Source organism: Penicillium diatomitis (genome assembly GCF_028827545.1).
Source record: "Penicillium diatomitis strain IBT 30728 chromosome Unknown utg000003l_segment0_segment0, whole genome shotgun sequence".
NCBI classification, from domain to species: Eukaryota; Fungi; Ascomycota; class Eurotiomycetes; order Eurotiales; family Aspergillaceae; genus Penicillium; species Penicillium diatomitis.
The window spans coordinates 732,071-757,697 of NW_026623175.1; the positions used below are offsets into that span (position 1 = coordinate 732,071).

The 25,627-nt window shown below is 51.9% G+C and overlaps 12 protein-coding genes across 12 annotated transcripts; 6 read left to right on the plus strand and 6 right to left on the minus strand.

Annotated features, from left to right (window-relative positions):
- Nucleotides 1–361: 361 nt before the first annotated feature.
- Nucleotides 362–1,393, minus strand: dph5 (diphthine synthase; the record flags this gene model as incomplete). Its single annotated transcript, XM_056932096.1, has 3 exons — nt 362–959; nt 1,038–1,162; nt 1,259–1,393. 3 exons carry the CDS (start codon nt 1,391–1,393, stop codon nt 362–364), a joined length of 858 nt encoding a protein of 285 aa, XP_056792055.1.
- Nucleotides 1,394–2,544: 1,151 nt separating this feature from the next.
- N7539_002494 (transcriptional regulator SPT3) lies at nt 2,545–4,063 on the plus strand (the record flags this gene model as incomplete). Its single annotated transcript, XM_056932097.1, has 3 exons — nt 2,545–3,096; nt 3,162–3,989; nt 4,058–4,063. 3 exons carry the CDS (start codon nt 2,545–2,547, stop codon nt 4,061–4,063), a joined length of 1,386 nt encoding a protein of 461 aa, XP_056792056.1.
- Nucleotides 4,064–4,665: 602 nt separating this feature from the next.
- On the minus strand, nt 4,666–5,515 carry N7539_002495 (blue light-inducible protein Bli-3; the record flags this gene model as incomplete). The annotated part of the gene is made up of 3 exons (XM_056932098.1): nt 4,666–4,688; nt 4,758–5,166; nt 5,309–5,515. 3 exons carry the CDS (start codon nt 5,513–5,515, stop codon nt 4,666–4,668), a joined length of 639 nt encoding a protein of 212 aa, XP_056792057.1.
- An 849-nt stretch (nt 5,516–6,364) lies between these two features.
- On the minus strand, nt 6,365–6,978 carry N7539_002496 (uncharacterized protein; the record flags this gene model as incomplete). The annotated part of the gene is made up of 2 exons (XM_056932099.1): nt 6,365–6,462; nt 6,558–6,978. The coding sequence occupies 2 exons, from the start codon at nt 6,976–6,978 to the stop codon at nt 6,365–6,367; spliced, it is 519 nt and encodes a 172-aa protein (XP_056792058.1).
- An 855-nt stretch (nt 6,979–7,833) lies between these two features.
- N7539_002497 (U4/U6-U5 snRNP complex subunit SNU23) lies at nt 7,834–8,475 on the plus strand (the record flags this gene model as incomplete). Its single annotated transcript, XM_056932100.1, has 1 exon — nt 7,834–8,475. The coding sequence occupies one exon, from the start codon at nt 7,834–7,836 to the stop codon at nt 8,473–8,475; it is 642 nt and encodes a 213-aa protein (XP_056792059.1).
- Nucleotides 8,476–8,834: 359 nt separating this feature from the next.
- N7539_002498 (baculoviral IAP repeat-containing protein) lies at nt 8,835–11,539 on the minus strand (the record flags this gene model as incomplete). Its single annotated transcript, XM_056932101.1, has 4 exons — nt 8,835–10,827; nt 10,893–11,002; nt 11,055–11,351; nt 11,414–11,539. The coding sequence occupies 4 exons, from the start codon at nt 11,537–11,539 to the stop codon at nt 8,835–8,837; spliced, it is 2,526 nt and encodes an 841-aa protein (XP_056792060.1).
- Nucleotides 11,540–11,997: 458 nt separating this feature from the next.
- On the plus strand, nt 11,998–13,533 carry N7539_002499 (phosphatidate cytidylyltransferase; the record flags this gene model as incomplete). Its single annotated transcript, XM_056932102.1, has 1 exon — nt 11,998–13,533. The coding sequence occupies one exon, from the start codon at nt 11,998–12,000 to the stop codon at nt 13,531–13,533; it is 1,536 nt and encodes a 511-aa protein (XP_056792061.1).
- Nucleotides 13,534–14,191: 658 nt separating this feature from the next.
- Nucleotides 14,192–15,623, plus strand: N7539_002500 (histidinol-phosphate transaminase; the record flags this gene model as incomplete). Its single annotated transcript, XM_056932103.1, has 3 exons — nt 14,192–14,277; nt 14,330–14,488; nt 14,573–15,623. The coding sequence occupies 3 exons, from the start codon at nt 14,192–14,194 to the stop codon at nt 15,621–15,623; spliced, it is 1,296 nt and encodes a 431-aa protein (XP_056792062.1).
- Nucleotides 15,624–17,435: 1,812 nt separating this feature from the next.
- Nucleotides 17,436–17,663, minus strand: N7539_002501 (uncharacterized protein; the record flags this gene model as incomplete). The annotated part of the gene is made up of 1 exon (XM_056932104.1): nt 17,436–17,663. One exon carries the CDS (start codon nt 17,661–17,663, stop codon nt 17,436–17,438), a length of 228 nt encoding a protein of 75 aa, XP_056792063.1.
- Nucleotides 17,664–19,218: 1,555 nt separating this feature from the next.
- Nucleotides 19,219–20,953, plus strand: N7539_002502 (putative integral membrane protein Pth11-like; the record flags this gene model as incomplete). The annotated part of the gene is made up of 2 exons (XM_056932105.1): nt 19,219–19,574; nt 19,681–20,953. 2 exons carry the CDS (start codon nt 19,219–19,221, stop codon nt 20,951–20,953), a joined length of 1,629 nt encoding a protein of 542 aa, XP_056792064.1.
- Nucleotides 20,954–22,234: 1,281 nt separating this feature from the next.
- N7539_002503 (DNA-directed RNA polymerase core subunit RPB5) lies at nt 22,235–23,185 on the minus strand (the record flags this gene model as incomplete). The annotated part of the gene is made up of 3 exons (XM_056932106.1): nt 22,235–22,760; nt 22,900–22,982; nt 23,087–23,185. The coding sequence occupies 3 exons, from the start codon at nt 23,183–23,185 to the stop codon at nt 22,235–22,237; spliced, it is 708 nt and encodes a 235-aa protein (XP_056792065.1).
- A 377-nt stretch (nt 23,186–23,562) lies between these two features.
- On the plus strand, nt 23,563–25,307 carry bfr1 (putative nuclear segregation protein (Bfr1); the record flags this gene model as incomplete). Its single annotated transcript, XM_056932107.1, has 3 exons — nt 23,563–23,679; nt 23,865–25,034; nt 25,098–25,307. 3 exons carry the CDS (start codon nt 23,563–23,565, stop codon nt 25,305–25,307), a joined length of 1,497 nt encoding a protein of 498 aa, XP_056792066.1.
- Between the last annotated feature and the right edge of the window lie 320 nt (nt 25,308–25,627).

Consider the following 25,627-nt stretch of genomic DNA (forward strand, 5'->3'; position numbering starts at 1 on the left):
CGCATGGTCGTCTAGATCTGGGTGATCCTTTCTCGACTACATTTCAATAGTTTTGTTGTGATGCCCAACCCTTCCAATTCTCTCCACTTTTCGCTGTTCTCTTTGCTCATTAGCACAAGTTATTTGATAAAATGATCCATGCATCTTTGGCTTGTAGCATAAATGAGTCCTCAGTCAGGCCTAATATCATAGATCTTTCCATAAGCCCTTTTAATCTTACCCGTACCACTTTCGAGACAGCGTGGATGAAATCCTCGAGCTTCCACACCAAGGGTAAACAGCTTGAGAGTTCCTCACACGACTACCTTGTTTTTTCGAGGCCATGTGGTCACATACATGTACAGTGTGCTTAACATCAACTTTATGAAGATGCACCGTAGCCCTTGACGTAGCTCGCATCAAAAGTCTCCTGGTTCACAGCGAATTGCCGGATATAATCCCGCTCCAAATCATGCGTCCTCCGGCCCAACAAGACCAGGCTGTGCAGCGGAGCACCCATCTCCACCGTGCTCAACTCCTTCAACGTTCCCACAACGAGCTTCTGGTCCGGCGCACCGACGCGGGCCGCACCCACAGCCAAGCTATCCTCGGTGTAAACACCTTCTTGCCGAGTCTCCTCAGTTTCCAGCATCTGGCTAGCGCATTGTGCCACGGTCATATAGCGAGGAGGCTCGAAGATCCGACGGCCACGGGCTAGGTTCTCCATAGATTGTTCCTTGACCTTGATGTCGAGCAGAACAAGCGTGTGCAGACCAATCTGGACATTCTCGCGGACTTTGTCGTAGAATGAAGAGGGTTTCCAGTTCTCGGTGAAGAAGACCATGCTGACGGTTTGTCCGAAGTTATACAGCTGTAGACCAGTGCAGCCAATGCCGGACATGATCGAGGCATTGGGGACAACATTTGTGGGAATGTTCAACTCGCGTGCGCGGAGGACGAGATCGGTGTGTGTTGTGGCACTAATGATGGTGGCGGTTAATACCTTGATTCTTAGATCCCGGCAAACATTTGTGCCCCTTTGGTATATCTTGACCTACCCGAATGGATCACCGACAACCAAGAAGGCGACATCAGCCTTATCGGCACCGGCAAGAATCTCATCACTGCCAGTTTCGACTAGCTCTCTGTCTGCCTCGATGACGGGACGGCCGTAGAACGCTTCCTAATCATTTTGAGCATTTCCGTCAGTCACAAATTCCTCTCATAGTTAATTGAGATATCAATTGGAAGGAGCTCCGTAGCTCCGCATAGAACTCACAAGCTTCTCTTTGTCCACCAGCAGAACGGCTGTGTACGCCTCCAGATAGACACGCTCAGCTTTCTTCACAATCTCCAATCCCCGGACAGTAATGTCCTTTTCATCCGCAAGACCCAGACCCACGAGGTGCAGCATGGTTACTGTCTTTTTCAAACTTTGGTTACCTCTCTAATCTCAATATCCTGGATTTTCATTCTCAAGGCAGACGGAAATGATTATTTGCCCCGCGGCAGAACCTCGCTCTCATCTAGATAAAGACACCGCTTTTGTTTAAAAGCTCCAGCTTATCGATACCCGTATCGGTATCGGCATCCTTATCGTCATCCTTGTCTTTATCTGTTCCCGGATTCTTCTCTCAACGTTTCATCCGATATTGCTCCCTCGAACGGGTGATTGAAGTCTTTTTTTGTTCCACCGGTGACCAAGATTGAAGCGTATAGTTACCTTACAGGCACTTAAAGGCCATCTCACTATCTCTAAGTCATAACAACCACGTGGATTCACGTCGGAAGCTATCAAGATGAGCTCCGATCGTCAACCCAAGTATCGCCAGGAGATCCAGCAGGTATGTACTCACATAGACCTACAATATCTTCCAGATCATCTCGGCAACATAGCTGTGTCTTGTTCCATCTCTCGTCGGCCGTCGATTATATATTCAAGGCTTGAGTGCACGAACCGCTCCAAATGTGAAGACTCGTATTGAGGGTTTCGCATTCCTATGGTGTCTGCCAGCGGCCGCGAAGCGGAGCCGCCCAGGCCGGTTGCTTTATATGCAATTCAGCGGCGTTTCTTTTCGTCGTCTTCGGGCTGGAGCCAAGTCAGGAGTCTTAATGTGACTTGGTGAGGAATTGCGACTTTGGGGATACAATACCCTCGTCGTATTGTCGCACACGCGCTTTTGTTCACATAATGTGCGCTTGTGAATCATCTCTTTCTCGGTTCACCGTACTCATCAATGTCGCCTGGGGACCGCGTGTGAGAGTTATTGCCATCACATCGCTCTTTTTCATTTCAGCTTCTTGCACGCATCCACTTTCGTCCAACATCATCTCTCAGCTTCGTGTCGTCTCAAGTCCCTACTCGTCTCTTGTTGGCTCATTGTCATCGGTTAGAGTCACCTCTCACAGTCAGATCAACCCGCTCTTGTCGAAGTCCACATCCATTTGTGACCTGAGACTGAGTGACAGCCCGCCCAACTCCGAAATATCGGCTGCACTTGGTTTTCAGTACGCTTGGTGTTCAGTGCATTACTTTTTCCCAGCCTGCGTCTGAGGAAGTGAATCATGGCGGCCCTGAAAGCTCAGCTGAGACCCAAGTGGTCGTTCAAACCGATCCTGATCTCCGATGATGCCCGTAGTCTGAGCTCCTGCTCGCATTACTCGACCTGTCTGGAATACATCTCGGATTCGCCCACCCACGTACCTGCACTGGCTCAGGGTGTTCAGAATCCCACACCGCCCTCTACTGCTGGCTTTGAAGCGCCTCGTCTGTTTAAATCTTCTTCTCGAAGGCTGTCCGACGCAAGTGATACCTCCTCGTTCTACGACGGTCACCACAAGACCGGTGCATTCAGCTTTTGCGGAAAGAACAGGAAATCCAAGAGTGATCACGAAACGAAGCCTGCTGAACCTGCCGGTACCATCAGCGAGACTTACGACGCCGAAGACGAGATGGATTTTGACAGCTTCATGTATCCGAGCGCTGCTCTGTTCGACTACCCTTTTACTGACGAGCTCCTCCTTCAGATGATGTTTGTCTCTGGTGAGACTGCTGAAGCCTCCGTAGAAACGACTACACTCATCGAAGACATCACGCGCGAGCAAGTCTTGGAAATCGTAAGTTCACACTACACTCACCCACCTCTTGGCTATCACACGATGTGCCGCTCACCGCTTCATAGCTCACCCGTGGAGCTCAAATGGCTGCTCGCCGTGGCTCACGCTCGATTTCTACCGATGATTTGATCTTCTTGATCCGTCACGATAAGGCCAAGGTCTCCCGCCTCCGTACATTCCTGTCTTGGAAGGACGTTCGTAAGAACGTCAAGGACTCTGACGACAAGGGTGGTGCCGATGCAGCTGATTTTGCCGCTGCCGACGACGCAGCCGGTGTCGTAGCGGGTCCTCAGGACGTTGCGTCCAAGCCCAAAAACAAGCGCGCCAAGGTCGGTCTTGCTTGGGATGTCAACAGCTTCTTCTCGGTTCAGATCCCAGAGCGCGAAGATGAGGAAGATGAAGAGGAGGAAGAGCAAAACTACGCCACCCTCCAGCGCCTGGCAGCCGCCGATGAACGCACCAAGCACATGACCAAGGAGGAGTACGTTGTCTGGTCAGAGTGTCGTCAAGCCTCCTTCACCTACCGCAAGAGCAAGCGTTTCCGTGAGTGGGCGGGCTTTGGCATCGTCACCGAGTCCAAGCCCAACGACGACATCGTGGATATCCTTGGTTTCCTGACCTTCGAGATCGTCCAAACCCTGACCGAGGAAGCGCTGAAGGTCAAAGAGCGTGAGGATCATGAGAAGAACCGTGGAGGTGCAGATGCCTCTGGTGCCGACAATAAGAAACGCAAGCGCGAGACAGGTCTTTTTGATCCTCCCGAGGAAGGCCGTACTCCCGTCGAGCCCCGACACATCCGCGAGGCTTATCGCAAGCTCCAGGCGACTCCTCAGAAGTCGATTGCCATGCTGCTGCACAACGGCCGCGTGCCTGCCAAGCTGCCTCTGAAGCTTGTAAGTTCCTATGCAGGCCTGTCAGAGACAAATTTGAGAGTGGCAATGCTAATGATGACCCTAATTAGATCTGAGAAGCTTCGGGTGTTTCTTGTTGGTTGCTCCTTCTACCTTTGTTTGATTACTTGTTTGCATGATCTAGGAGTTACTGGCCAATCATGATACCCCGGTCTATGTTCGATGGCGCGATTGTATTGGTTCTATCGTTATTCGGGATTGCTCAATGGTGTGGTTTTCTGATGGGGTTGGTTGCCAGCCAACTATTGCTGTGAGACAATGGCAAGGTTGTTGATGTTGTGGGATTAGTTCATCACGCCTAAGTCAACAGGGGTTTCCCTTTTATTTCAATTTGATTTCTCTCAAGAACACTGCTCCGGAACTTCTTAAACGTCATCATCATGATTCGAATCCTCCAATTGTTGAAACGTGCAAATGCCCGTTGTGCAAGTGCACTTGGGCTTGCTGGAAGCTCCTTGTTACGAGGAGGTTTTGTTACATTCTTTACTACCTCATAGACATACGTAGTTACTTTCTTATCCAGACTACTTTCATGAACATTAGTCTTGTTTGACTGGAAAGGGGCTATTTTGATATTCATAACATTCAGAAAGTAAGCTCGCTTTCATGAAATTCGTGACATGACGAAATAATTGAACAAATTTAGAAGAGAAGCAATTTACTCCTGGTGAGATTTGCGCCCTAGAAAAACGAGATATTCCAATGAGCAAAAGAATATCAAGAAGAGCGGGAAAATTAAAAGAAACTTACATTCAGCCAGCTCCTCCGAGCTGAGTTCCCGAATGCTGTTGATAGCAGGCACATCTCCCTTGATCGCACCCTTGACCGTATCCATCGCGCGACCCAGGATACCCTTCTTCGAAGCGACATGGGTCGCCAGCTTCGCTTCCAACTTGATGACTCCAATGCGGGGGTCGGTTGGGCCGCCGTCGTGAACGCCGTCGCCCATATCGCCGATCCAGGCCTTCAATTGCGGGGAGTAATACTTTGAGACGGTGGCGGGGTCGGAGACGATGGACGCGGTGCCGGAGATGGAGGCCCATGATCCGCTGACGGGGTCAAGGAAGGACATGTTGGTCTCTTGGGGGTGGACGGTCAAGTCCATGGTCTTGCCGGAGAAGAGATTGGTGTGGAAGACGAGGTCAATGCCGCCGTGTTCCTGGAATCCGAGATTGAGAAGTCAGTTCTATTGTGTACATGAGCTAGAATGGCGGGGGCGTCTAGGGACGATGCTCGGCGAGGCGTGTCTCTTTGCGAATTGTGGACGCTTCTGTCCACAGAGACGGGCGAATTACACTTACAGTGGCAGCCAAAGCCATGCATCGCGAGGTCAGATATTCGCCGTCAGATTGCTTGGTGGTCAACATGCCAAACTTGACCTGGTTAATGAATTCGACGAGCTCCTCCACCTTCTGAGGCAACGGAGGATCTTCGGCGTTCTGGGCCTTATAGGGGTCAACGGGGTGCTTCCCCGTGGAGGTGTTGATAGTAGCGTTCTCAGTCGACATGGTGATGGAGGGTTTGGTATTGAATGTGCGGGGGGTTGTGGAGGCAGGGAAAAAGAAGCAAGAAGAAATAAAATGTCTGTAATGGCCTTTAATAACCAATTGTCATAATGGGATGACGGTGCACCTCGGATGTGTAGGACAATGTTTACCTAACCATGCATTGCTTCTTGAAACCAGAGCTCAGCAGCATTAGACGCTGTGCTTCCGTTCCATGACACACGTCGTTGTGACGTCAGCCGATCAGATTGATCCGGAATCCGCGTAATGACCGACAGCTCCAGCCCGGTTGGGAAATTTGACATGACCGGTTATTTGATTCGACTGCGCGATCAAGTAGATCTTCCGACCGAAGATTGACATGGAACGCTCCGCATTGTTGCCAAACCGCGGTCATACCTCGCATCTGAAGCTCGATCGGATCGATTGGCGATCGGTATCTCCCCACCCTAAGCGGCAGGCAGTCATTCTTGGGGACATAGTGTCAACTGTCAACAAGCGTAGTGTTGGACACAAGTCTACGGCGTGTCGCCGGTTGATGAGGCCTTGTATGGAAGGGCCTTCAATTAGATTAAACATTAAGGTATTTAGTGATGCGAAGCAATCATTGCCTCGATCCATCTGACGTGAGGCGATGCCCCTTTCAGATTGCCAGCCTTTGATCCTGTGGTCACTGGGGGGTCAGAGGAGATAATCCGAGTCGAGTTCGCCTAGCATTGGGTCGAGCAACATCGCCAGGATTTTTCCTCCTGATGCCCTTTTTGAAGCACCAGTCATGCCACTGATGCCGACGGTCCATAGACCAAGTGAGGGTAGCCGGTGTCGCGCGTGAACGGCCAGCGTAGAAGGCGATTACCGGCTGAGCATCCAAAAGAAGGTGTGTAACAGAAGGACCTGCAGAAAGACCCAGATGCTGTCAAAATGAGTGGCCAAGGTGTAAACTTCCAGTGCTAACAGGGAGACAAATATCAGCTAATTCTGTTACAGCATCCGATTCTCTCTGATATGTTCGAACGAGTGATTGACGAATAAGAGACATGCCTACCTTCGTATAACAGCGTGATCGCTGTCGTGCTCATCTCCCGACAGGCATCTTTTCGAAACCAAGGTGGTATCAAACCGGGGTGACAAGTCTGGCCATCGACAACTTTACAGCCACCGGCCACTCGTCGGCACTCTTGATGGTGTCGACGCCGTTTCATGATCCGTCGGATTCGCCAGTTGCAAAATGCCTCGTCAGTGCGAAAGCAGCACTCTTCCATAGGGCATTCCAGCTTGTTTTCAAAGCGCTCGATCAGCCAGTCGACCTTGAGGGCGACGCCCGTCTGGACAAATTGGTGGAAATGGCGATTCGTATGCTTGAGAGCAAGAGCATCAGGGTATGGCAGTAGTGAAGCAATTTGCATATGAAGCTCTGTCGGAAGGTCCATGAGCTTGATCGCTCGCGATCTCGAGGACTCCCTCATGGTTGAGTGGTCTTGTCGTCACTCTACCAGCAAGACGCTGAAAATGCAAGCGCTTGCTTCTCTGAGTGCTGTTTGCTGTTTCTTTCTATCTTGCAGACTGGGTAAGAAAACGGTTGCCTGGTGGACGGCAATGGCCACGTTGGCGATCACTTCACATGGCTAGGCCGACATCCGAAGGTTGAGCCTCACTACCCACTGCCCACTGCCCACTTCCTGAGAGCCTTTGGGGCCACTCTGGGGCTACTTCTATTGACACTAGGAGGGGCAGGTCACCGCACGGAGCCTTCTGGGCGAGTCATACTGCGCGGTGGGGATCCGGTTTCACTCTTTCCAGTATAGTTCAGCCTCACACTGGCATGGTCCCCAAGCGGAATTGTCAGACTTGAAGGTGGCTGTGATCTGATACAGACACTCTCAATAGACTCCCAATCAAGAGTCCCAATAGTGACTGGATGAAATTGTGCTAAAAAAACAACATGGAACATGTCACAAGGATTAACAAGTTATTAACAGTCATACTACGTCTACCAAAAGGGGCCCTGTCACGACCTACGGACGAGCAGCTCACATGACTAGGACCACGTGAGGACTGGGTCAACGCGAAGGTAAATTGAGTGCCTGAGGCGCGAAGCTTATCTAATTCCAAGTCTTCCGTCCGCCGGGCGGATGCGATAAGAATATGATATCCAAGCTCCAGTGCAAGCAACATTACTTCATCGAATTCGAAGATTGACCGGCTTTATAACCTGAATACCTGGTGGAAGGCCCTCTCTGAGCTCAACAGCCAAGCGCACCAGTCAAAATCACGACCCTGTTCTTGCACATACACATACAAGAAAAAGTACCACCATCGCCATGTCCAAACAAACCGCCGCAGGTCAGCCATCAGACACTGCATTCCGCAAAACATGGGATCGTGAAGAATACGCCAAAAAGGCCGCCGATGAGGAAGCCAAGCGCAAAGCCGAAGGCAAAGCCCGCTATGAAGCCAAACTACTTGGCAAGAAATACCATGCCCCCGTGGACTATGGCTCCCTATCCGCAACGTCCGCTCGACAAGAGCGTCTCAAAGTCGATGCGATGGTCGGCAAAACAACGATCGTCCCTGCGGGCTCCGCACTCGGCAAGCGCGGTCGCGGAGCTGGGTTCTACTGTGAGGACTGCGATCTCACGTTCAAAGATAATATCCAGCTGGTGGAGCATTTCAATAGCAAGCAGCATTTGATTGCGACTGGGCAGAGTGGCGAGGTCGCACGGGCGAGTGTGGAGGATGTGCGGATGAGGCTTCGGATGCTAGCGCACCAAAAGCGCGTGCGTGAGGAAGAGGAGCGGAGAGCCTGGCAACTGGATCTGGGCGAGAGGTTACGTGAGCGTGAGGAAGTTGAGGCAAAGGAGAGAGAGGAAAGGAGGCGCAAGCGCAATGAGAAGCGTCGCAAAGGCGGCAATGGGGTCAAGGAGGAGGACAGCTGGGAGGGACGGTTGGGGATCATTGCCTGATTTCTTTTTTTTGTCGGCGTGTGCACTCGATAACCTCGACGTGTTGTTCACATTTCTCATAGGTTTCCTCCTTTCTTACGCACGTGCTTCTATGATACCCGCCACATCAAATTAGGGCGAACTGTTTACCTCAAATCAATGGCTTCCTTGGGTAGCTTTCTGACTGCTCCAGAACAGGGGGTTACCGTTTCGGAGAGCCCAACAAGAATTCAAATCATGATGGTATGGACAATAGAATGATGAACCGAAAAGACAACAGCGCCCTTGTCAAATCCTGTGATCATGACCAGGTTGACATTCAAACTCCAGATGAACAGTGATACCGCAAAACGCTGGGACAAGAAATATGACACAATATCTCAATCGATGCACTCGATCGCCTCGAGCCGTCGCATGGCCCGATTAGCCTGCTTCTCGAACTCATTCACAAGTCGTTCGCACTCTCGCTTCAACCGCTCTTCTCCGTTCTTTGCATTCCACAAGATCCACGCTTCAACCGTCATTCGTTTCTCCGGGCTTGTGAGATCGGCTTTGACACCCTGGAGGAGCTCGGCCAAATATCCATTCTCCTTGTCGCTAGAAGCTCCGAGTAAGACTTCTTCGATATCAACAGGTGTCCAGGGGTGCACAGAAGCCGAAAAGCCTGCATTTAGATTGCGTTTCGATGGGGACGGAGTAACGGCTACGCGTGGTGATTCGGTTGATTTATGCTTATCGGGTGACGCAACAACCAAAGGTCGCTTGGATTGAGGAAGTGCCGAGGGTGGTCTGTTCTCGGCATCAGAGGACTGCGGCGAAAGGGAAGGCGTGCTTTGATGGGACACGGGCACAGGTGAGTCTGCACGATGTGATACCCGCAGGGACAATTGGGAATGTCTCTGAGAGCTGTGCGATTCCGTCAATGACTGGGCGAAGTGTTGCTCCGCTGGGATGTCACTAAATCGCTTCGTTGTCTTCGGCGGCACTGGTGTTCTTTCATGAGTCGACTTTTGCTCCGGTGAAAGTGCCTCTGAGGACGGGACGACCTGGATTTGGTCAGGCAGATCGTCAGGGGAGTCAAACTCTTCAATACTCGGTGAAGATCCAGGAGGGGTCCCGTATCGAACATCTTCCGGACTTTCTGGCGGAGGAGATGGTTCAGGCACTTTGACCTGCTTCGCCTTGTTGGGCTTTTCCTCTTTCTTCAAATTCCTCTTCTTCTTTGAGGGCTTCGCGGCTGGCGCTTCTTCCCCGGCCTCTGGAATAGGCTCGGGTTCATCATGCTCGCTTTCATTCACTTGTACTGCAACCTCTTCTTCCTGGGACAGCTCTTGCTTTCTCTTTGCACTCTTTGTGCCTTTCTTTTTAGAGGTCTTTGATGATTTTGGCTTCACGCTTGCATCTTCCTCGCCATCTGTGAGATCGGCCATACTGGACAGCTTTGTTGTGGCGCGAGAACGCTCTTTAGGTGACTCTGGAATCATCGACGAGCCCTCGATCTCTGGCTCAGCAATTGTCTTTGCCTTTTTCCCAGCTTTGCCCTTCTTCGCAGGCCGACCCTTCTTCCGCACAGGCTCCGCTTCAGGTTCCGCCGTCTTCTCCAACTCGGTTTCCACCTCAGCCCCCAGTTGAGGTTGGTAATCCATAGGTTCAACATTGTCCGTTTCGAGACCTGCTGCAAGCTCAGCCTCAAGCTCCGAATCTCTTGGCAGTCGTGTCCTCGTTGTGTTCTTCGAGACGACAGAGACATCAGACACATTTCTACTCTTGGAGGACCCTTTTTTCGCACCCTTCCGGCCTCTCTTAGGCCCATCGAAACCGCCTTCATCCGCTGAGGTTGCATCGGACATTGGCTGATCCTGGGTCTCGCTCTTGTAGGTGCGGGACACACTGCTGCTGCGCGTTCGTGTAGCGCGACGTTTCAACGCCGGCTCTTCCACGGGCGTAGCTTCGTTTTGAAGTCCAGACTCGTCGTCCTTTGAAATTTTCTCACTGACTCGTTTCTTTGGTCTTCCGGGGCGTTTTTGTTTTGGCGGCTCGGGCTTAATATGCTCTGCATTGTCAATGTCCGTCTGTCCGGAACCTTCTCCATCTTCCCGTTTGCTCTGCTTCGTCTTGCTTTTAGAGCCCTTTTTCGTAATTTTGGTCTTGGATGTCAGCTGCGATACCACATTGTCATCGATCGCCCCGTCGACGTCCATTTCTGAACCATCCGGAATCTCTGAAGCAACCGAAGCGACCGACTGCACCGAAAGCCGTGACGATGCCTTGGAAGGACGTCCCTTCTTTGCCTTGCTTCCTTTGCCCTTCTTCCCCGGTAGCTGTGTGAAAACAAAGAAGGAGCAATCGGGGGAGCGGCGGTGGTGCTCATCACTATGATCGATTCGCTCGTCAGTCGCTTGACTGACCAACAGCCGATTTTTCCACTAATCACTCACAAGGGATCGTCCTCGGGCTCCCAACCATCTAGGGACAATTTGCAATAGGCACAACTGGCCAAGTCGTCGCTGTCATCGTTCGGGCAAAAGTACCACCCTGCTTCAACCATCTAAGAGTTTTGTAAGTACTGGTCTGCAATAAGAGCGCGCTGAGCATATTACCCTTTGCGATTGACAGAGCCAGCCACGTTTTCCATCATGCGGCCATTGCGCCCCGAAAGTTCCAATTCGCGCTTGTACGATCCTCTCGCTGTTAGGGTCCTCTATCGTGGCAGGATTGGAACTATTTTGCTGAACATCCATCATGATTGCCCAGGCGCATTCCGGGGAGTGTTTCAGATGCTCTGTGATGGGATTGTCCTCCTCCTCCCAGCCATCTAACGCTCGGTCACAGTGGAAGCAAGTTGTGTTGTCGGGATTCGTTTCGTATGGTTTGTAGTAGAAGCCGGCATGCGCCAACTGTATCAAAAGTTCTCATTAGAATCATAATCGCTAGGAGGGGTTCTGCAGTCTGCACATGCCTCGGCGGGTGAAGGACTCTGATGGGGCCACGCGATCACGCGGGAGCCCTTTGTTGTTGAAGATCTTCGCTTTTCCAACTTCAGCACAGCATCGAAGCTGGCTAGACGCGCCGAGAATGTGTCCATATCGAGATTATCGAAGCCAAAGACATGCGAGTAGTCAATGGGCTTGGAGTCTGATGCGATATGGATTTATTCGAAGGTCAAAGTTCGGAGCGCTGGCTACCAGCCGATATGGAGTGTTTGGTCTGTTTACTTTTGGTTGTTACACAACGCGGCCCCACGTGATTGCTCTGAGTGACTAAGCGGAGGCGACGTCAGACCCGTAAGATGACCGAGGGTATCGGCGGCATTGAGGAAAACCATGTCAATTGTCGTCGTTTGCCGTTCTTTTCCTTGATCTCAATTGGTTTTCATGATCGATCCCTTAGTCAATTGCTCATAACTTCTCGTTTTGAGCCGAAGTCTCCACTCTTTCATTTCATCGGACTCGATTCCTTGCGACCAGCGGTATGTATCCTGGAGCCGAAACCTATCTTACTCGGCGGAACAGATAGGCTGATGAATACACATGCCATTGACAGATGCTTCGCGCCCACTCCGTGATTCCCAGAGCTATCTGGCGCTCTGCGGCTCGAATCGAGCCTTTTTCGTCGCAAGTATCTTCGGCCCGATGCATTTCAAACCACTCCCGACCAACCTCAGACGCTCCTTTTTATCAATCGACCCTCTCCGGCTGTTCGACCTCACACCTACTCCATAATGACTGCGGCGGAAGTGCGAGGCCAGCTGCCCCTTTCTCAACAAGTTCAACTCTTAGGGAGGCGGACTGGGATCAGAACCCGAATCTTGCCATTTCCAATTTCTCCGAGCTTCCGTCCAAAGACTTCGGCGTCAATCAGCACATGATCATCAATCAAGAATTCAAGGAGGCACTACGACAGATTCTTTGGCAATTCAGAGCACCTATCCGATATGCATTTGCTTACGGGTCTGGGGTGTTTCCACAGAGCGGTTCCGGTACCGCGGGGTCTACCCACCCTGCAGCACCAGCTGCTATTCAAAAGATGCAAAAAGGATCCGGGAAGATGATTGACTTCATTTTTGGTGTCTCCTACTCTCAGCACTGGCATGATTTAAATCTCAACCAGCATCGCGATCACTACTCCGGCCTTGGCTCCATGGGTTCCTATGTGGTTTCTCAGGTACAGGACAAATTCGGCGCGGGAGTCTACTTCAATACTCACATCACTGTCAATGGCACGCTGATCAAATACGGCGTGGTCAATCTTGATACATTGTGCACTGATCTTACCCAGTGGAACACATTGTATCTTGCCGGACGGTTGCACAAGCCAGTCAAGATCCTTCGTGATCACCCTAAAGTGCGACTGGCAAATCAGATGAACCTGCTATCCGCTCTACGAGTGGCACTGCTGCTTCTTCCGGAGCGGTTCAGCGAGTTTGAGCTGTACAACACCATCGCAGGAATCAGTTACATGGGTGACTTGCGCATGGTGCTTCCCACAGAGGACCCGAGCAAAGTGCGCAACATTGTGTCTGGGCAGATGGCCCACTTCCGACGTCTCTACGCTCCTCTTATTGCTAATTTGCCAAACGTTTCTTTCTCTGATCCTCGCTGTGGCCAAAATGATTGGATTGATGATCCTGACTCTGTTCTGGCCATGGTGCAAGACATGGATCCTGTCAAGCGTGGCAATATGGTCCGTCGCCTTCCGGAGGCTTTTAGACAGAAGCTGTACTTCCAGTACCAAGCCCGATTCGCAATCCCGCGGGTTGAGTTTAACAAGATGATGGAAGAGAATGATGATGCCAAGCAAGGAATTGTCCGACGACCCCAAGGTGGTCCATTCGAGCGTCGTATTGCTGAGAATGACCATCTGAAGACCGAAGTTTCCTCATCTATCTCCAAGACCATTCGCTGGCCCAGTACTGTACAGAGCATCAAGGGCACTTTCACTGCTGGTATTGGCAAGAGCTTGGTCTATGTGAAGGAGAAACGAGACAAGCACCGAAAGGCACAAGCTCAACAGGCCCAGTCCAGTGAGAAGGCCCCGAAATCAGAAAGCCCAGCGAAGAGTGAAAAGAAACATGATTAAGATACCCCTGAGAAACTCGAATGGTATTCGCCGCATTCAGTTGAGTTCCACAGATGCACCATAGGGAGGAGGCATTGGCATTTTAGGGGCGTTTCAGGACATTTTGATACTATCACCACCCGCATTCTTTGGCAACACTTTCTTGGATACACAAGAGACATTTCGGTCAACATGCTCGATGTAGACTATGATTATTTTTCAATGTCAACTTCCATCCTTCTTCAATTCCTAGTGGCCTCAAGTCCGGTCTTCAGGGATCACATTGCCGTGGCTCATGGAAGTATCTATTGTATTATAGCTGTGACCGATCAGCATGGGTTAAAACCCATGGTTGACACCAATGTCACGAAGTGGAAAGTCTGGCTATGTAGACTAATACTTCAATGTACGAGCCCTACCTGGTACCTTTCTAGTCGATGTTGGGGCTGGCCGATACTACTCTGAGTCATTGCTGCTTGCATAATACTACCTACTTGTCATGACTCAGTTGTGTACCTAAGTTGTATGGACGAGTAGGGCGGCTTTCTTCCACCGCTGATCCACTCGTCAAATTCCTCCGCTCTCTTCCCCGATAAGCCCTCATCTCCCCGCCACCCCACTGTGACACCTTGCTGTGCACATTCGCAAAGATCAACAGGGTATACACATCCTCCCCACAATGGCACAAAGGAATTCGCCATTCAACCTGGAGACTTGCGCTCGACCCAATATCTTGAAATTACAGCCATATCGATGCGCTCGGGAGTAGGTAGCCACAGTATCCAGATGTCCCCGGCTCTCAGAACTAATGAGTCAGTGACTACAAAGATGACGGAACAAACGTGCTGCTCGACGCCAATGAGAATGCCTACGGCCCGTCACTCGCCTTGAACAACGAGGGTAGACTGAAAGGCTCGCAGTCAGGGTCGACAGAGCCCGAGATTGACCTGTTGGGTTTGAACAGATACCCCGATCCGTAAGTGCTTTTGTCGGCGTTTTCCAGGAATGACATTGACACCTCAACTGGGTTACCGGCCTAATACGATTGTCTATCTCATAGCCACCAGATGGAACTGAAGCAGTTGTTCTGCAACCTCCGCAACACCCACCACCACACACAAAAAACGCTTCGACCCGAGCACATGTTCGTTGGTGTCGGATCAGACGAAGCCATTGATGCTCTTCTCCGGTGTTTCTGCGTGCCTGGAAAGGACAGGATTCTTACCTGCCCGCCTACATATGGAATGTATAGTGTGAGCGCCCAAGTCAATGACATTGAGATTGTGAAGGTGCCGTTGGACGTGGAGAAGGGGTTTCAACTGCAAGCCGACAAGGTCAATGAGGCTCTCTCGGCCGATCCATCAATCAAGCTGGCCTATATCTGCTCACCGGGCAATCCCACCGCGAACCTGATCCGCAAGTCCGACATCCAGAAAGTTCTTGAGCACCCGACCTGGAACGGTGTCGTTGTTGTGGATGAGGCCTACATCGACTTTGCACACGAAGGCGCGAGCTTAGCCGAATGGGTGACCGAATGGCCGAACCTGGTGGTCATGCAGACACTCAGCAAAGCCTTTGGTCTCGCTGGTATCCGACTGGGTGTTGCCTACACCAGCCCGGAGATCGCTCGCTTGCTCAACAGTCTCAAGGCCCCCTACAACATCTCCAGCCCGACCAGCGCTCTTGCGACGGCCGCGCTATCGGAACCCAATCTCTCGGTGATGCGAGATTATCGCGCAAAGATCGTCGGCCAGCGCGACCGTCTGTTGCAGGAGCTTCCGCAGATCCCCGGCATTGGACAGTTCCTCGGCGGCCAGGACTCGAACTTTTTGCTCGTGGAGGTTCTCGATGCCGAGGGACGACCCAGCAATGTCATTGCGCTGGCAGCCTACGAGGCCATGGCTGAGCAACGTGGGGTGGTGGTGCGATTCCGCGGTAAAGAGCACGGGTGTGAGGGCTGCTTGCGTATCACGGTCGGCACCGAGTCCGAAGTCACCCGGTTCCTGAAGGAGATTCGGGTGGTGTTGGAGAAACTGCGCCAAGGGAAGGGTGTCCCGTCGGTGGCGGACGAGGAGCAGCGGGAGCAGGCGGCTGCCGCGGTGGTCGCATAGTTTGATGTCAGGGGTTGCCATCTTCGAGATGAGTGGTATATAGAGATGGAATAAGACAAGCTATTGTTATCTACAAAGGAATATCTTCATCTGACATTTCTCTTGCAGCGGGAATCCAGCCGATACTCCTTCGATGACTTGAGGTAGAGATGATTGTGGTCTCTGCGTACTTGGTAGCCCGGCAGCTTCACTACCCAAAACCCCCGTAAGAGACAAGGTCCGCGTTAGTATCTGGGACTGAAGTCTGCTGGTCACCTTTATGCCGAGTCATGCTCGGCATGATCTATCTCTGACAAATGATTTGCAAGGTCTTGCAAGGCTTTGGGGCCAAAGAGCATGCCTTGACAATAAAGCGTCTGGGTAGGTGGACAGGTGATTCGCTGACTGCCAATCCAGCATCTCAGTATCTGAGGTGAACTCTAGTAGAGCTACAGTGGTAACTACTAACTAGTAGTCACATGCTGATTCTCGAGTGTAGACGGCCTGTCTACGAAGTAGGTAGGCATTGCCACTGAGACCGTGTAGTTCTACGGACTCATCTAGCCAGGATGGCTGGACTGATAAGGTCGACCTCCCAGATTCCAGATTTCGGGGACCTTTGCATTTCGCGTTTTGTTTTTGGGGAACATTGCATTGTGATAAGCGAGTTGTTGCTCTTGGCGTGGACTCGGTGATGGTAGCAAAGTGGATGTACTCCACGCGGGTGAAAGTGGAAGTGATAAGGCTGGCAGTAGCCGCATAATAGAATACAGACTGCCAAGCGTCCGTCTCCTTAGTACTCACTTACTACCTTGGTAGTTACTGTTTAGTGCTTCAGGTTAGGTAGGTAAGATAGGTACTTTGACTTCTAAATACGGTCATAGATAGCGTGTCTGCGGTAGTTAGTAACCTACTACTGATCTACTCTTAGTACTTAGTAGTATCAGTACGACCTCCTAGATGTCGATGACATGTGATTGTGATGTTCCGGCTTCTATTCCGACGGCCGTCCGGTTTCACCACAGAACTGCACCAGTCGTATTCTCCTCGTCCCTTAATTATCGACTCCTCATGGTCTCTGGCTGGGCGTACTTGATAGCCGACCGAGGAATTCTCCACGTAGATGTTTCGCTGCGAAAGAAGAAGGGAGAGAGGGAGAGAGAGACCAGTGGGAGGTTGTCCGAAAATGGGGAAATGCGTCACAAACTCACCATTGATCGGACCGAGGATAGTTGACCCGTGGGACGACGGAGTACTCATGCCCGACCACGACGGAGAAACCAAGGTATTATTATTGAAGGCTTACGGCATCTAGGTAGTCAGTAACTTAATGTTGCTGAGTGCAGGTGACCAGGTTATCACGCACCGCTCGATGGGGATGGAGATCATGTGAGCGTCAAAGCGTCTATTTTTTTTCCATGTCGAGGTAGACGTCAGGAGCAGGGGTAGCTCGAGTGAATGGACGTACAGTTACACAGACTGGGTACTGACTCTAGTGAGTAGTGAGTATATCATTGAAAGCAGTAAGTTAGTAAGACTAGGGCCAAAGTTACCTATTACCTACCTGTATCTATGAAATGTCCTCCTGGATAGTTCATGGACTGCTCTCAGTCTCTCCCCTCTGCGTTTCCAAATACGAGCCTCTTCCCAAGGGCCCCACTTAGTGCTGCTTGATACAGTTGATAGAGTGCAGGAGGTTCTTATCACGCCTCTACCTGCTCGTCGGTATTGATTGGAATCAATTGGAAATGGACGCTCGGAGTCTGGGCTACCTATAGAGGTTGCGATTACGGCAGTCTTCGGCTCCCATGGATAGACGGCCTCCAAGGCGGCTTATTTGCGCCACATAAACTCTCTCGTCTGGTCGGGCTGTGTATCTTTCTCTCTATGTTCCCTCTGAAGATATGGGCAAATGATCATTGAGTAGTAGTAGTAATAGTAGTAGTAGTAGTAGTAGTAGTAGTAGTAGTAGTAGTAGTAGTAGTAGTAGTAGTAGTAGTAGTAGTAGTCCAAGCCTGGAGCCCCAATGCGAACGGACCTGCATGGGCGAGCCTCATTCATAGGGTGGAAACTAGAAGGGCCGCGGTACAGAGTCGTAGATTGATGGGTTCCCCCATCGACATTGGTGCGCTCGTAAAGGAGCGGGTTGATGCAGACCGGCGAGTCAGGGCATGATAATGTGCTTGTCTGAACAACACGCGCTTACCGGCAGTGACCAGTCGAGGACTCGACACTGGACACTGCACAGAACCATGATTCCATCACCATCCCTGGATGACCCGTAATCATGGGTCCCACGCGCTGAAGCCCGCGGTTGACTCGGGGGACTCGATCAACTCGATGATGCGATGATCCCACCGCAACGGCTCTTCTCCACACCTTTGGGGCTGGCTTTGGTGGATCTCTCGTCTCGCCAGGAGCAGCTGGGGAGATTAGGAGATGCTCGTTGACTGGTTCACAACTCCACGCGAATCCTGCATCGTCTCTTGTTATCATCCGAAAGTGTTCACAGGAGCCGTTCTACCAGTGGACGCCGAGAAGCTTTTTCCTCCTTCTCCTTGGTCTCCTTGGCCTTTGGGGGGTTGGCGTGTGGGCGTGGCGGATGGCCGGTGGTAAACTTGGTTCCGTCTGGTGTTTGGGGTCGGATAACCTTTGCCAACGACAGCGCTGGTGGAGTTTACTCTTCCGGTGCCATACTGTCAAACTTGTCAAGTGAGGTGTTCGCTCCCCCGGGACTCACCGACACAACAACCGCGCTGGTCGCTGGTGACGCTCGACGCTTGGCCCCCCTCCTGCTCATCGGGCCTCGTGTGTGGTCGTGATTGCTTCCACCTGAGTAGATCCAGTCACCAACCTGATAGTCCAAAGAGGGTAGAGCATGGAACCTTTTCGTATCAGCCACATCGATGGGCATTACTACTACTACTACTACTACTACTACTACTACTACTACCACTACTACTACTACTACTACTACTACTACTAATACTACTACTACAGTACTACTACTACTCCTCCTGATGCCGCCCCCCAAAGTTTTCCTAAACGACGAGTGACCACTTGACCACCGCAATCTCAACGCGATCCAAGCCTCTCTTTTCCTTCCTCCTACTTCTGATCCTACTTCTGATCCTACTTCTGATCCTACTTCTGATCCTACTTCTGATCCTACTTCTTCCGAATCATTTGAAAGAACACCTCTTCTCGTATCTCTCCCTCACTATCATCGATTGTCCCCCATTCTGAACATCTGCTTCTTGATCTCCACTACTTGCACCTGCTGTCTTGTTTCCTCTGCTTGGATGGACGATCGGCCCACAGTCCATCGCCCTCCCCACCCCGGAGCGTTCAAGGCGGTGCCCCAGTGTCCACCCTCACGTGCGACATGTAAATCAACGACCAAGCTGGTCGGTTCGCACAAGTCTCGCTCGATCAATCGACGGAAGCTGCAGGGAACACAGTGAAAGAGAAGGGCTGACGGGCGCCCGCCCCCCCCCCCCACGCAGACTCCCTCTGCGGAGGTGGTCGAGGGAAGGGGAAAGACGACATCATACAGCGAGGACGGAGGAGCCTCGGAAAGGACTCGAGGTCGGACCCCAGAAGCGTCCATACAGTGATGGCAACCACCTCGTTGATCGTCCGGGACCTCTACCCGCATACGCGCCCAGCGTTTCAATCTCGCAACGATGTGAACCCGACCTTGATGATGAGTTGGTGGGCCACGGGCTTTTCACTGGTGATCATCATCGTTCGACTCTGTGGTCGCTACATTCGGATTGAACGTTTCTTCCCCGAAGACAAGGTGGTCATGTGGAGCGTCATTCCGCTCGTGATTCGCATGGTGCTCATTCATTTTGTTCTTGTTCTGGGAACAAACAATACCCAAACGGCCGGGCTGACAACCGGTCAGGTGGCCGACCGGGTAGTTGGAAGTAAGTTGGTGTTGGTGGCGCGGATCTTCTATGCGATCTAGTAAGACCCTCCTTGCCTATCTTGATGTTGACGGAATGCACGGTTCATACTTCAAATCGAAGGCAAAGTTCAATCGGGCTGACTCACCCTCCGTGTCCTTGTGCAGCATCTGGACGGCCAAACTCACAGTATGCGAGTTCTTCAAACGAGTCACGGGCATGGTCTGGCGCAGGTCGGTGGCTTATTTTCTGCGTTTCATTCATGTCTTTCTTGCGTCGACCCTGATAGCCGTGGTCATGGCGACCCTGGCCGAATGCCACCCATTCCCCCATTATTGGCAGGTCGTCCCCGACCCAGGGCCGAGCTGTCGGAGCGGATACGCGCAGCTGATCACCATGGGTGCATGCGACGTCGTGACGGATCTATTCCTCGTCGCATTTCCCGTACCGATCATCTTGATGGCCCAGATTCCCATCAAACGCAAGCTTGCTCTCGTGATCCTGTTTTGCCTGTCCTTGGTCTTGGTCGCTATTACCTGCTACCGCGTCCCCTCGGTCATCTGGCGGCATGGCGCTCAGCCCTATCGATCCCTGCTCGCATCTCTAGAAATACTCGCAGCAACAGCCGTTTCCAACATCGTCGTCATCGGTTCATTCGTTCGAGACCGCGGCGTGAAGAAGCTCAAGTTCAAGCCCACGGAGGGCTCGGCATCCGTCACCGAGAGTCTCGATCACAGCTATGTCCGCCGTCAAACGGTCATGCAGCATCAATGGGGCAGCGATTGTGATCTCGCCCACGATCTCGGCATCCGACTCGATCCCAAACTCTACTCTTCTGCGCCGGGTACATCCATCCCCGTCCCGGCTCCTCCAGTACCTCTCATGGTGGCCCGCACCGGCTCCCTTGATCCAGCCTGGTCATTCACCCAAAGCCATGGCTCCGACGACGATCGCATCTCCTCTGCCGACAGTTTCGACATCAAAGTGTGTCCGCGCGAGTACCTTCCCACCAGCGAGTCCCCTCGCGACCACCGGCAATCCCCGGCTCCCAACCCGAACCCTCATCATCGTGTCTCTTTCTTCGATGTCGGCGGCCTCCTCGACCCAGAACCTCCTATGCGCGCCCCGGCACGACCGGGTCTCATTACTCGACATACAATCGCCCCTGTACCCGCAATGAACCCCACAGAACTTCCTCGCCATCGCCGTGGCAGCCGAGCCTTCCTGGAAGATCTCGGCGCGATGTTACCTCGGACCACCACCACGCCGCTTCTCCAATCTCGTCTTTCGTGCCCACCATCTCTCCGAGCTGCTCCTCCGTCCGAACCATCCCCACACACTCTCTCGCCTCGTCAATCCTCAGCGGAGCCTGCGCCAGATGCGGACGTTGAGCTCCAAGACGTCGGCCGCTTACTTTCGAGGAACGCGCGCGAACGGTAAGCGCGCGGGGGAATAAGCCTCCCGTCCCTCATTATTCCATGACATTGGCCATCGTTCCTACATGCACTGTTCTCTCCTTTCTCACTTTTCCTTTCCATTGACTCATACCCTTTTCTCTCGTCGCAACTTGTGTTACTTTTTTCTTCAAATTCAGTCTGTTTCCCTGAAGACATCTCCTTGAAATGACGTGTTTAGCAGAGGCGCTGGCGGTGTTCTTTTTTGATTGAATATATACCTTTGAGTATTCACAGGAAATACTATTTAAAGGAGCCGCTGCTCATATCTACCATGATACCGTTTCACTTTGATCAATTTCCCCCTTTTCTAATGAAGAATTGGACACCGTAGTCCTGCTCTTGCTCTTCAATCGACATGTGGAATTCAACAGCCAAGTGCAATTGGGGATACAACTTATCCAGACTTTAGTCCCCATATTGGAAACTAACGAGAGACTCCTGCCCGCTAACCTCTTATCGTGGTCGATATGGCAGTAGTGACACACTCACAGTACCCTCGGCATGTACCCTACTGGTAATACAGACTTGTTGACTACAGGTCACGTTCTACTGAGGGACGGCTTGGAGTAGCGTCAAGCCAGGTTTTATGCAATAGGTGGTTATTGAGAGTGAATCCTCGAGCTTGTCTCTCATCTAGCTTACTGCACAATAAAAAAGGTGGAATGGAGCTGTTGAGGAAAAAAAAAGAAGAAGAAAAAAATATCGTTATGTCACCACATCCTAATTGCACATGTTTCAAGTCCGCTGACATGATAAGGAGATCAAATCAGTCCCCCATACTACAGTCCAGCCACCTCCGTCCCCTGGCTGAACCGTGTTGGAGACTGTGGGAGAAAATGAAACTGTCTTCGCCGGTACGCCATGCTGCCCATAATACAAGGGGGATGAGACTTTTTTGATCTGTGTATGGGGTGCAGAAGGGAGGGGATAAATGAGAAAAAAACCAAGCCAATAACAAAGAAACATAACTCCGTGTCCATTTCCATTTCGTCAAGTCTGGAGAATATCCGCATGGGCTTGGCGCTCATGAGCACTTAGGATGAGGAGCGAGTGAAAACCGAGTAGGTTAGAGCATCCCAGGAGCTTGGATCGAATGGTGGAAGGCTGGACCTGATGCATGTTCCCGGGGGGTATGAGATGCCACTCTAGTCTCTTTTCGGGAAATCTTAAAGCCGAGAGACATGGAAGGGTAAGAGGCCAGGAACGAATTGAGAGGAACAAAAGCCACTTTGAGGGCTAGTCGCACGGTATTGCATTATTCCCTCTAGATGACCCAGCGGTAACTGGCGTAACGTCCGGCGGTTTCACTCTTGCGGATAATCTTCACAACCTGGCCACGGCGCAGACCGAGGTAGCGGGCGACGGGATCAGAAACCTGCATCCGGGGAAGCTGCGACTCCTTCAGACGATAGCGCTGCAACAGCTTGGCCTTCTCTTCGGGGCTGAGCAGAACATGCTTGGGAACAAGCTCGTGTCGGGTGATGTTGACGAGCAGATCTTGTTCCTGGAATGTCTCTCCAATGTGTCCGGGGACACTGTTGAGCATGCGCACGGCGGTTGGTGACAAAGGAACCTGGGTGATGAAAATGCCGGTGTGGAAGTTGTTCTCGGCGACAAAGTGATTGAAGGTGCGGACTTGCTTAGCACCGAGCGAGGAGGATTCGGGGCAGAAGTCAACATAGATGGTACCGCAGTCAGGCTGGGGATTGGGGTTCGATTTGGTCGGCAGTGCAGTGTATTTGAACTTCATCTCCTCGGTGGGGCGCGCCTGGATTTTCATCTTCGTTCGGCTGAATTGAACGAAAGGCCTCAGATTAGTGACAATTCAAATTCACATGACATTGTCTCTCACTCGCTCCGTGCCTCATTTGTGACTTCATCCACGCAAGTGTCTTCGCGACTCATGAATTTCAAGGGAAGGTCGCATACTCGGGATACCCGATCGGGTCTGAATATTTCCGCGCAAAGTCTTCCAACGAGAGCTTCAGTTCGTCTTCTGACACCTCGTAACCCTGAACCCAGCACGAATGAGAGTCAGCTTCATTTTAATTCTCATTTCACACGAGAGCTTGGGAGCAGCCAGTGAGACTTGACTGAGAGACGACAGGGAGCTTACCCGATCCACAAGCATCTCATGAACGGTCTTCCAAGTGCGCCAGAGCCGACTCATCTCCCGGCTGGCATCGGTGCTCGTCGCGAAGTTATCCGCGTCCATGGTGGATAAAATCTGCTTATGAAGAGAGAAGAAAGATAACTCTGCGATTACACAATCAACTCTCAGACGCTAGGAAGAGACCAGAAGGTGAGCGCGCAGAGACAGTGTCGTTGAAAAAAGATAAGGTGCAGGTCGAAAAATCGGCGGGAACTTTCTGCCAGGCGAAGCAGTCTAGCAAAGCGGAGAAACTGACCGAACCGGAGCGCGTTACTTATTATTATTCGCAACGTTTCCCCTTTACCCTCGTGGGCAAGCGGTCTTTTCTTGTGTCTCTTCTCTTCTTTCTGTTTTACCCTTCTCCTTCTTCCTCTCTTCCTTCTGGTCTGAGGATCTGCCTTCCCTTTCTCCTCCCTCTCTCACCCACCTCTCATTTCACAATGGCTACTACTGCCCCTACAGAGGCCCGGGTTAAGCCCACCAAGCCCGATGAGGAAGCCTACAAGGCCAGCCTGGCCCAGGCTGAGAAGGAGCACACTGCGGCCCAGGAAAAATTGGTATGTATGCGTACATGGAATGGTTTATCTTGTCTGAGAATCCCCACTCGAATTGAGCCCACGTGAGACATGCGTTGTCCCGACGTAAACTTGCATCGTGAGGGGGAGGGGTCAGACATTGTGTACCCGCATGTCAATGCTTTCAATTTCCCAATGACATTTGCTAATATGCGCTCAATTTCTAGAACGCTATCAAGGCCAAGCTGGACACCGCGAAGCCTAACAACCAGGATTCCCCGGTCGTGAAGAAGCAGCAAGCCCTTCGCGCTGAACTTTCTTCAATTCGCCAGAAGCAGTCCGGTTTCAAGTCCTCCCGCTCAAGCACCTTGGAAAAGATGAATGCGTTGGAGGCCACTCTCAAGGCCCGCATTGCTGAGCAAAACAACGCCCGTGGCAAGATGCAATTCAAGAACGTGGAAGAGATTGACCGTGAGGTTGCCCGGCTCGAGAAGCAGGTCGACTCCGGCACCCTGCGATTGGTGGACGAGCGCAAAGCTCTGTCCGACATCTCGAACCTCCGCAAGCAACGCAAGAGCTTCGCTGGTCTGGAGGAGTCTCAGAAGGGCATCGATGATCTGAAGGCCCAGATCGCCGAGCTCAAGAAGACCCTGGACAACCCCGAAGCCAAGGCACTCAGCGACAAGTACGCCGAGATCCAGAAGGAACTGGACGCCATCAAGGCCGAGCAGGACAGTGTCTACAAGAACCTCAACGCCCTCCGCGACGAGCGCACCAAGCTGCGCAACGAGCAGCAACAAAAGTATACCGCCATCCGCGACATTAAGGACAACTACTTCAAGGCTCGCCGTGCCTACAAGGAGTATGAGGATGAGGCGTGGCGCATTCGTCGCGAGCGTCAAAAGACTGAGCGCGAAGCGTTTGAGCGTGAGAAGCGCAAGAAGGTCGCCGACAAGAAGCTCGAGGAGGCGTCTCAATTGGCCTACACCGACGAGATCCTCACCGCTCAGGGTCTGATCCGCCACTTCGATCCTTCCTACGACTTTGCCGCTCTGGGGCTGGACGACAAGAAGGATGAGGGCAGCAAGTTTCGTGCCAACGTCGGTCGTACCGTTGATGACTCTGGCCTCAAGGGCATGAAGGTCGTCCGCAAGGATCAGGAGGAAGACTACTTCGTCGGTACTGCTGGCAAGAAGGGTAAGAAGGGAGGCAAGAAGGGTGGTGTCGCCGCTGGTGCTGAGGCCGGCAAGTTCAACATGAACGTTGGTATCATCGAGGACTTTGCCAAGGTCAAGATCGACCCTCCCATGAACCAGTCCGATGTTCCTGCTGTGGTCGAGAAGCTTGCTGCCAAAATCACCGAGTGGAAGAAGAACCAGGCTAGCAAGACCGAGGAGGTAAGATACCGCCCTACATTGTGTTAAGATTCACGCATGCAGTACTGACAGTCTCAACTACAGAACATCAAAAAGGCCAAGGAGGAGATTGCTCGCCTCGAGCAAGAAGAGGCCGCTGCTGCCGAGACCAACGGCCGCAGCACTGACGCTGCCAAGAAGCCCGCCGAAGCCAACATTCTCCCCACTGCCGAGGCTGAGCTGTCCCAGGAGCAGGACGGTGCTGCCGATGCCGCGGAAGAGTTGAAGAAGGCCTCTCTTGAGGACAAGGAGTAGAATCAGATCTGCAATTGCTTGCTTATCTGCATCTTTTCCTCTGTGTTCATTCCCCTTTCTTTTGGCATTTTGTCTATACCACACTTCCTTTGCCTGATTCAATCAAGCCTTTTTTGTTTGCATTCAATTGGTCTTTCGATCGCGCTTGCTGAAATTGCTTGATAGCTGCTTCTCAGATAGGCAGTGTACTGGGTTTCCTTTGCTTTGGCCGCGCCTTTGTCTTCGGCATGAAGTTTTCCAATTCCCTAGAGAGGGCGTCACGCCGGCCTTCTGAGCCACGGCATTCCCGGTCTCCTCGTTTCGTTATTATGATTTATGGC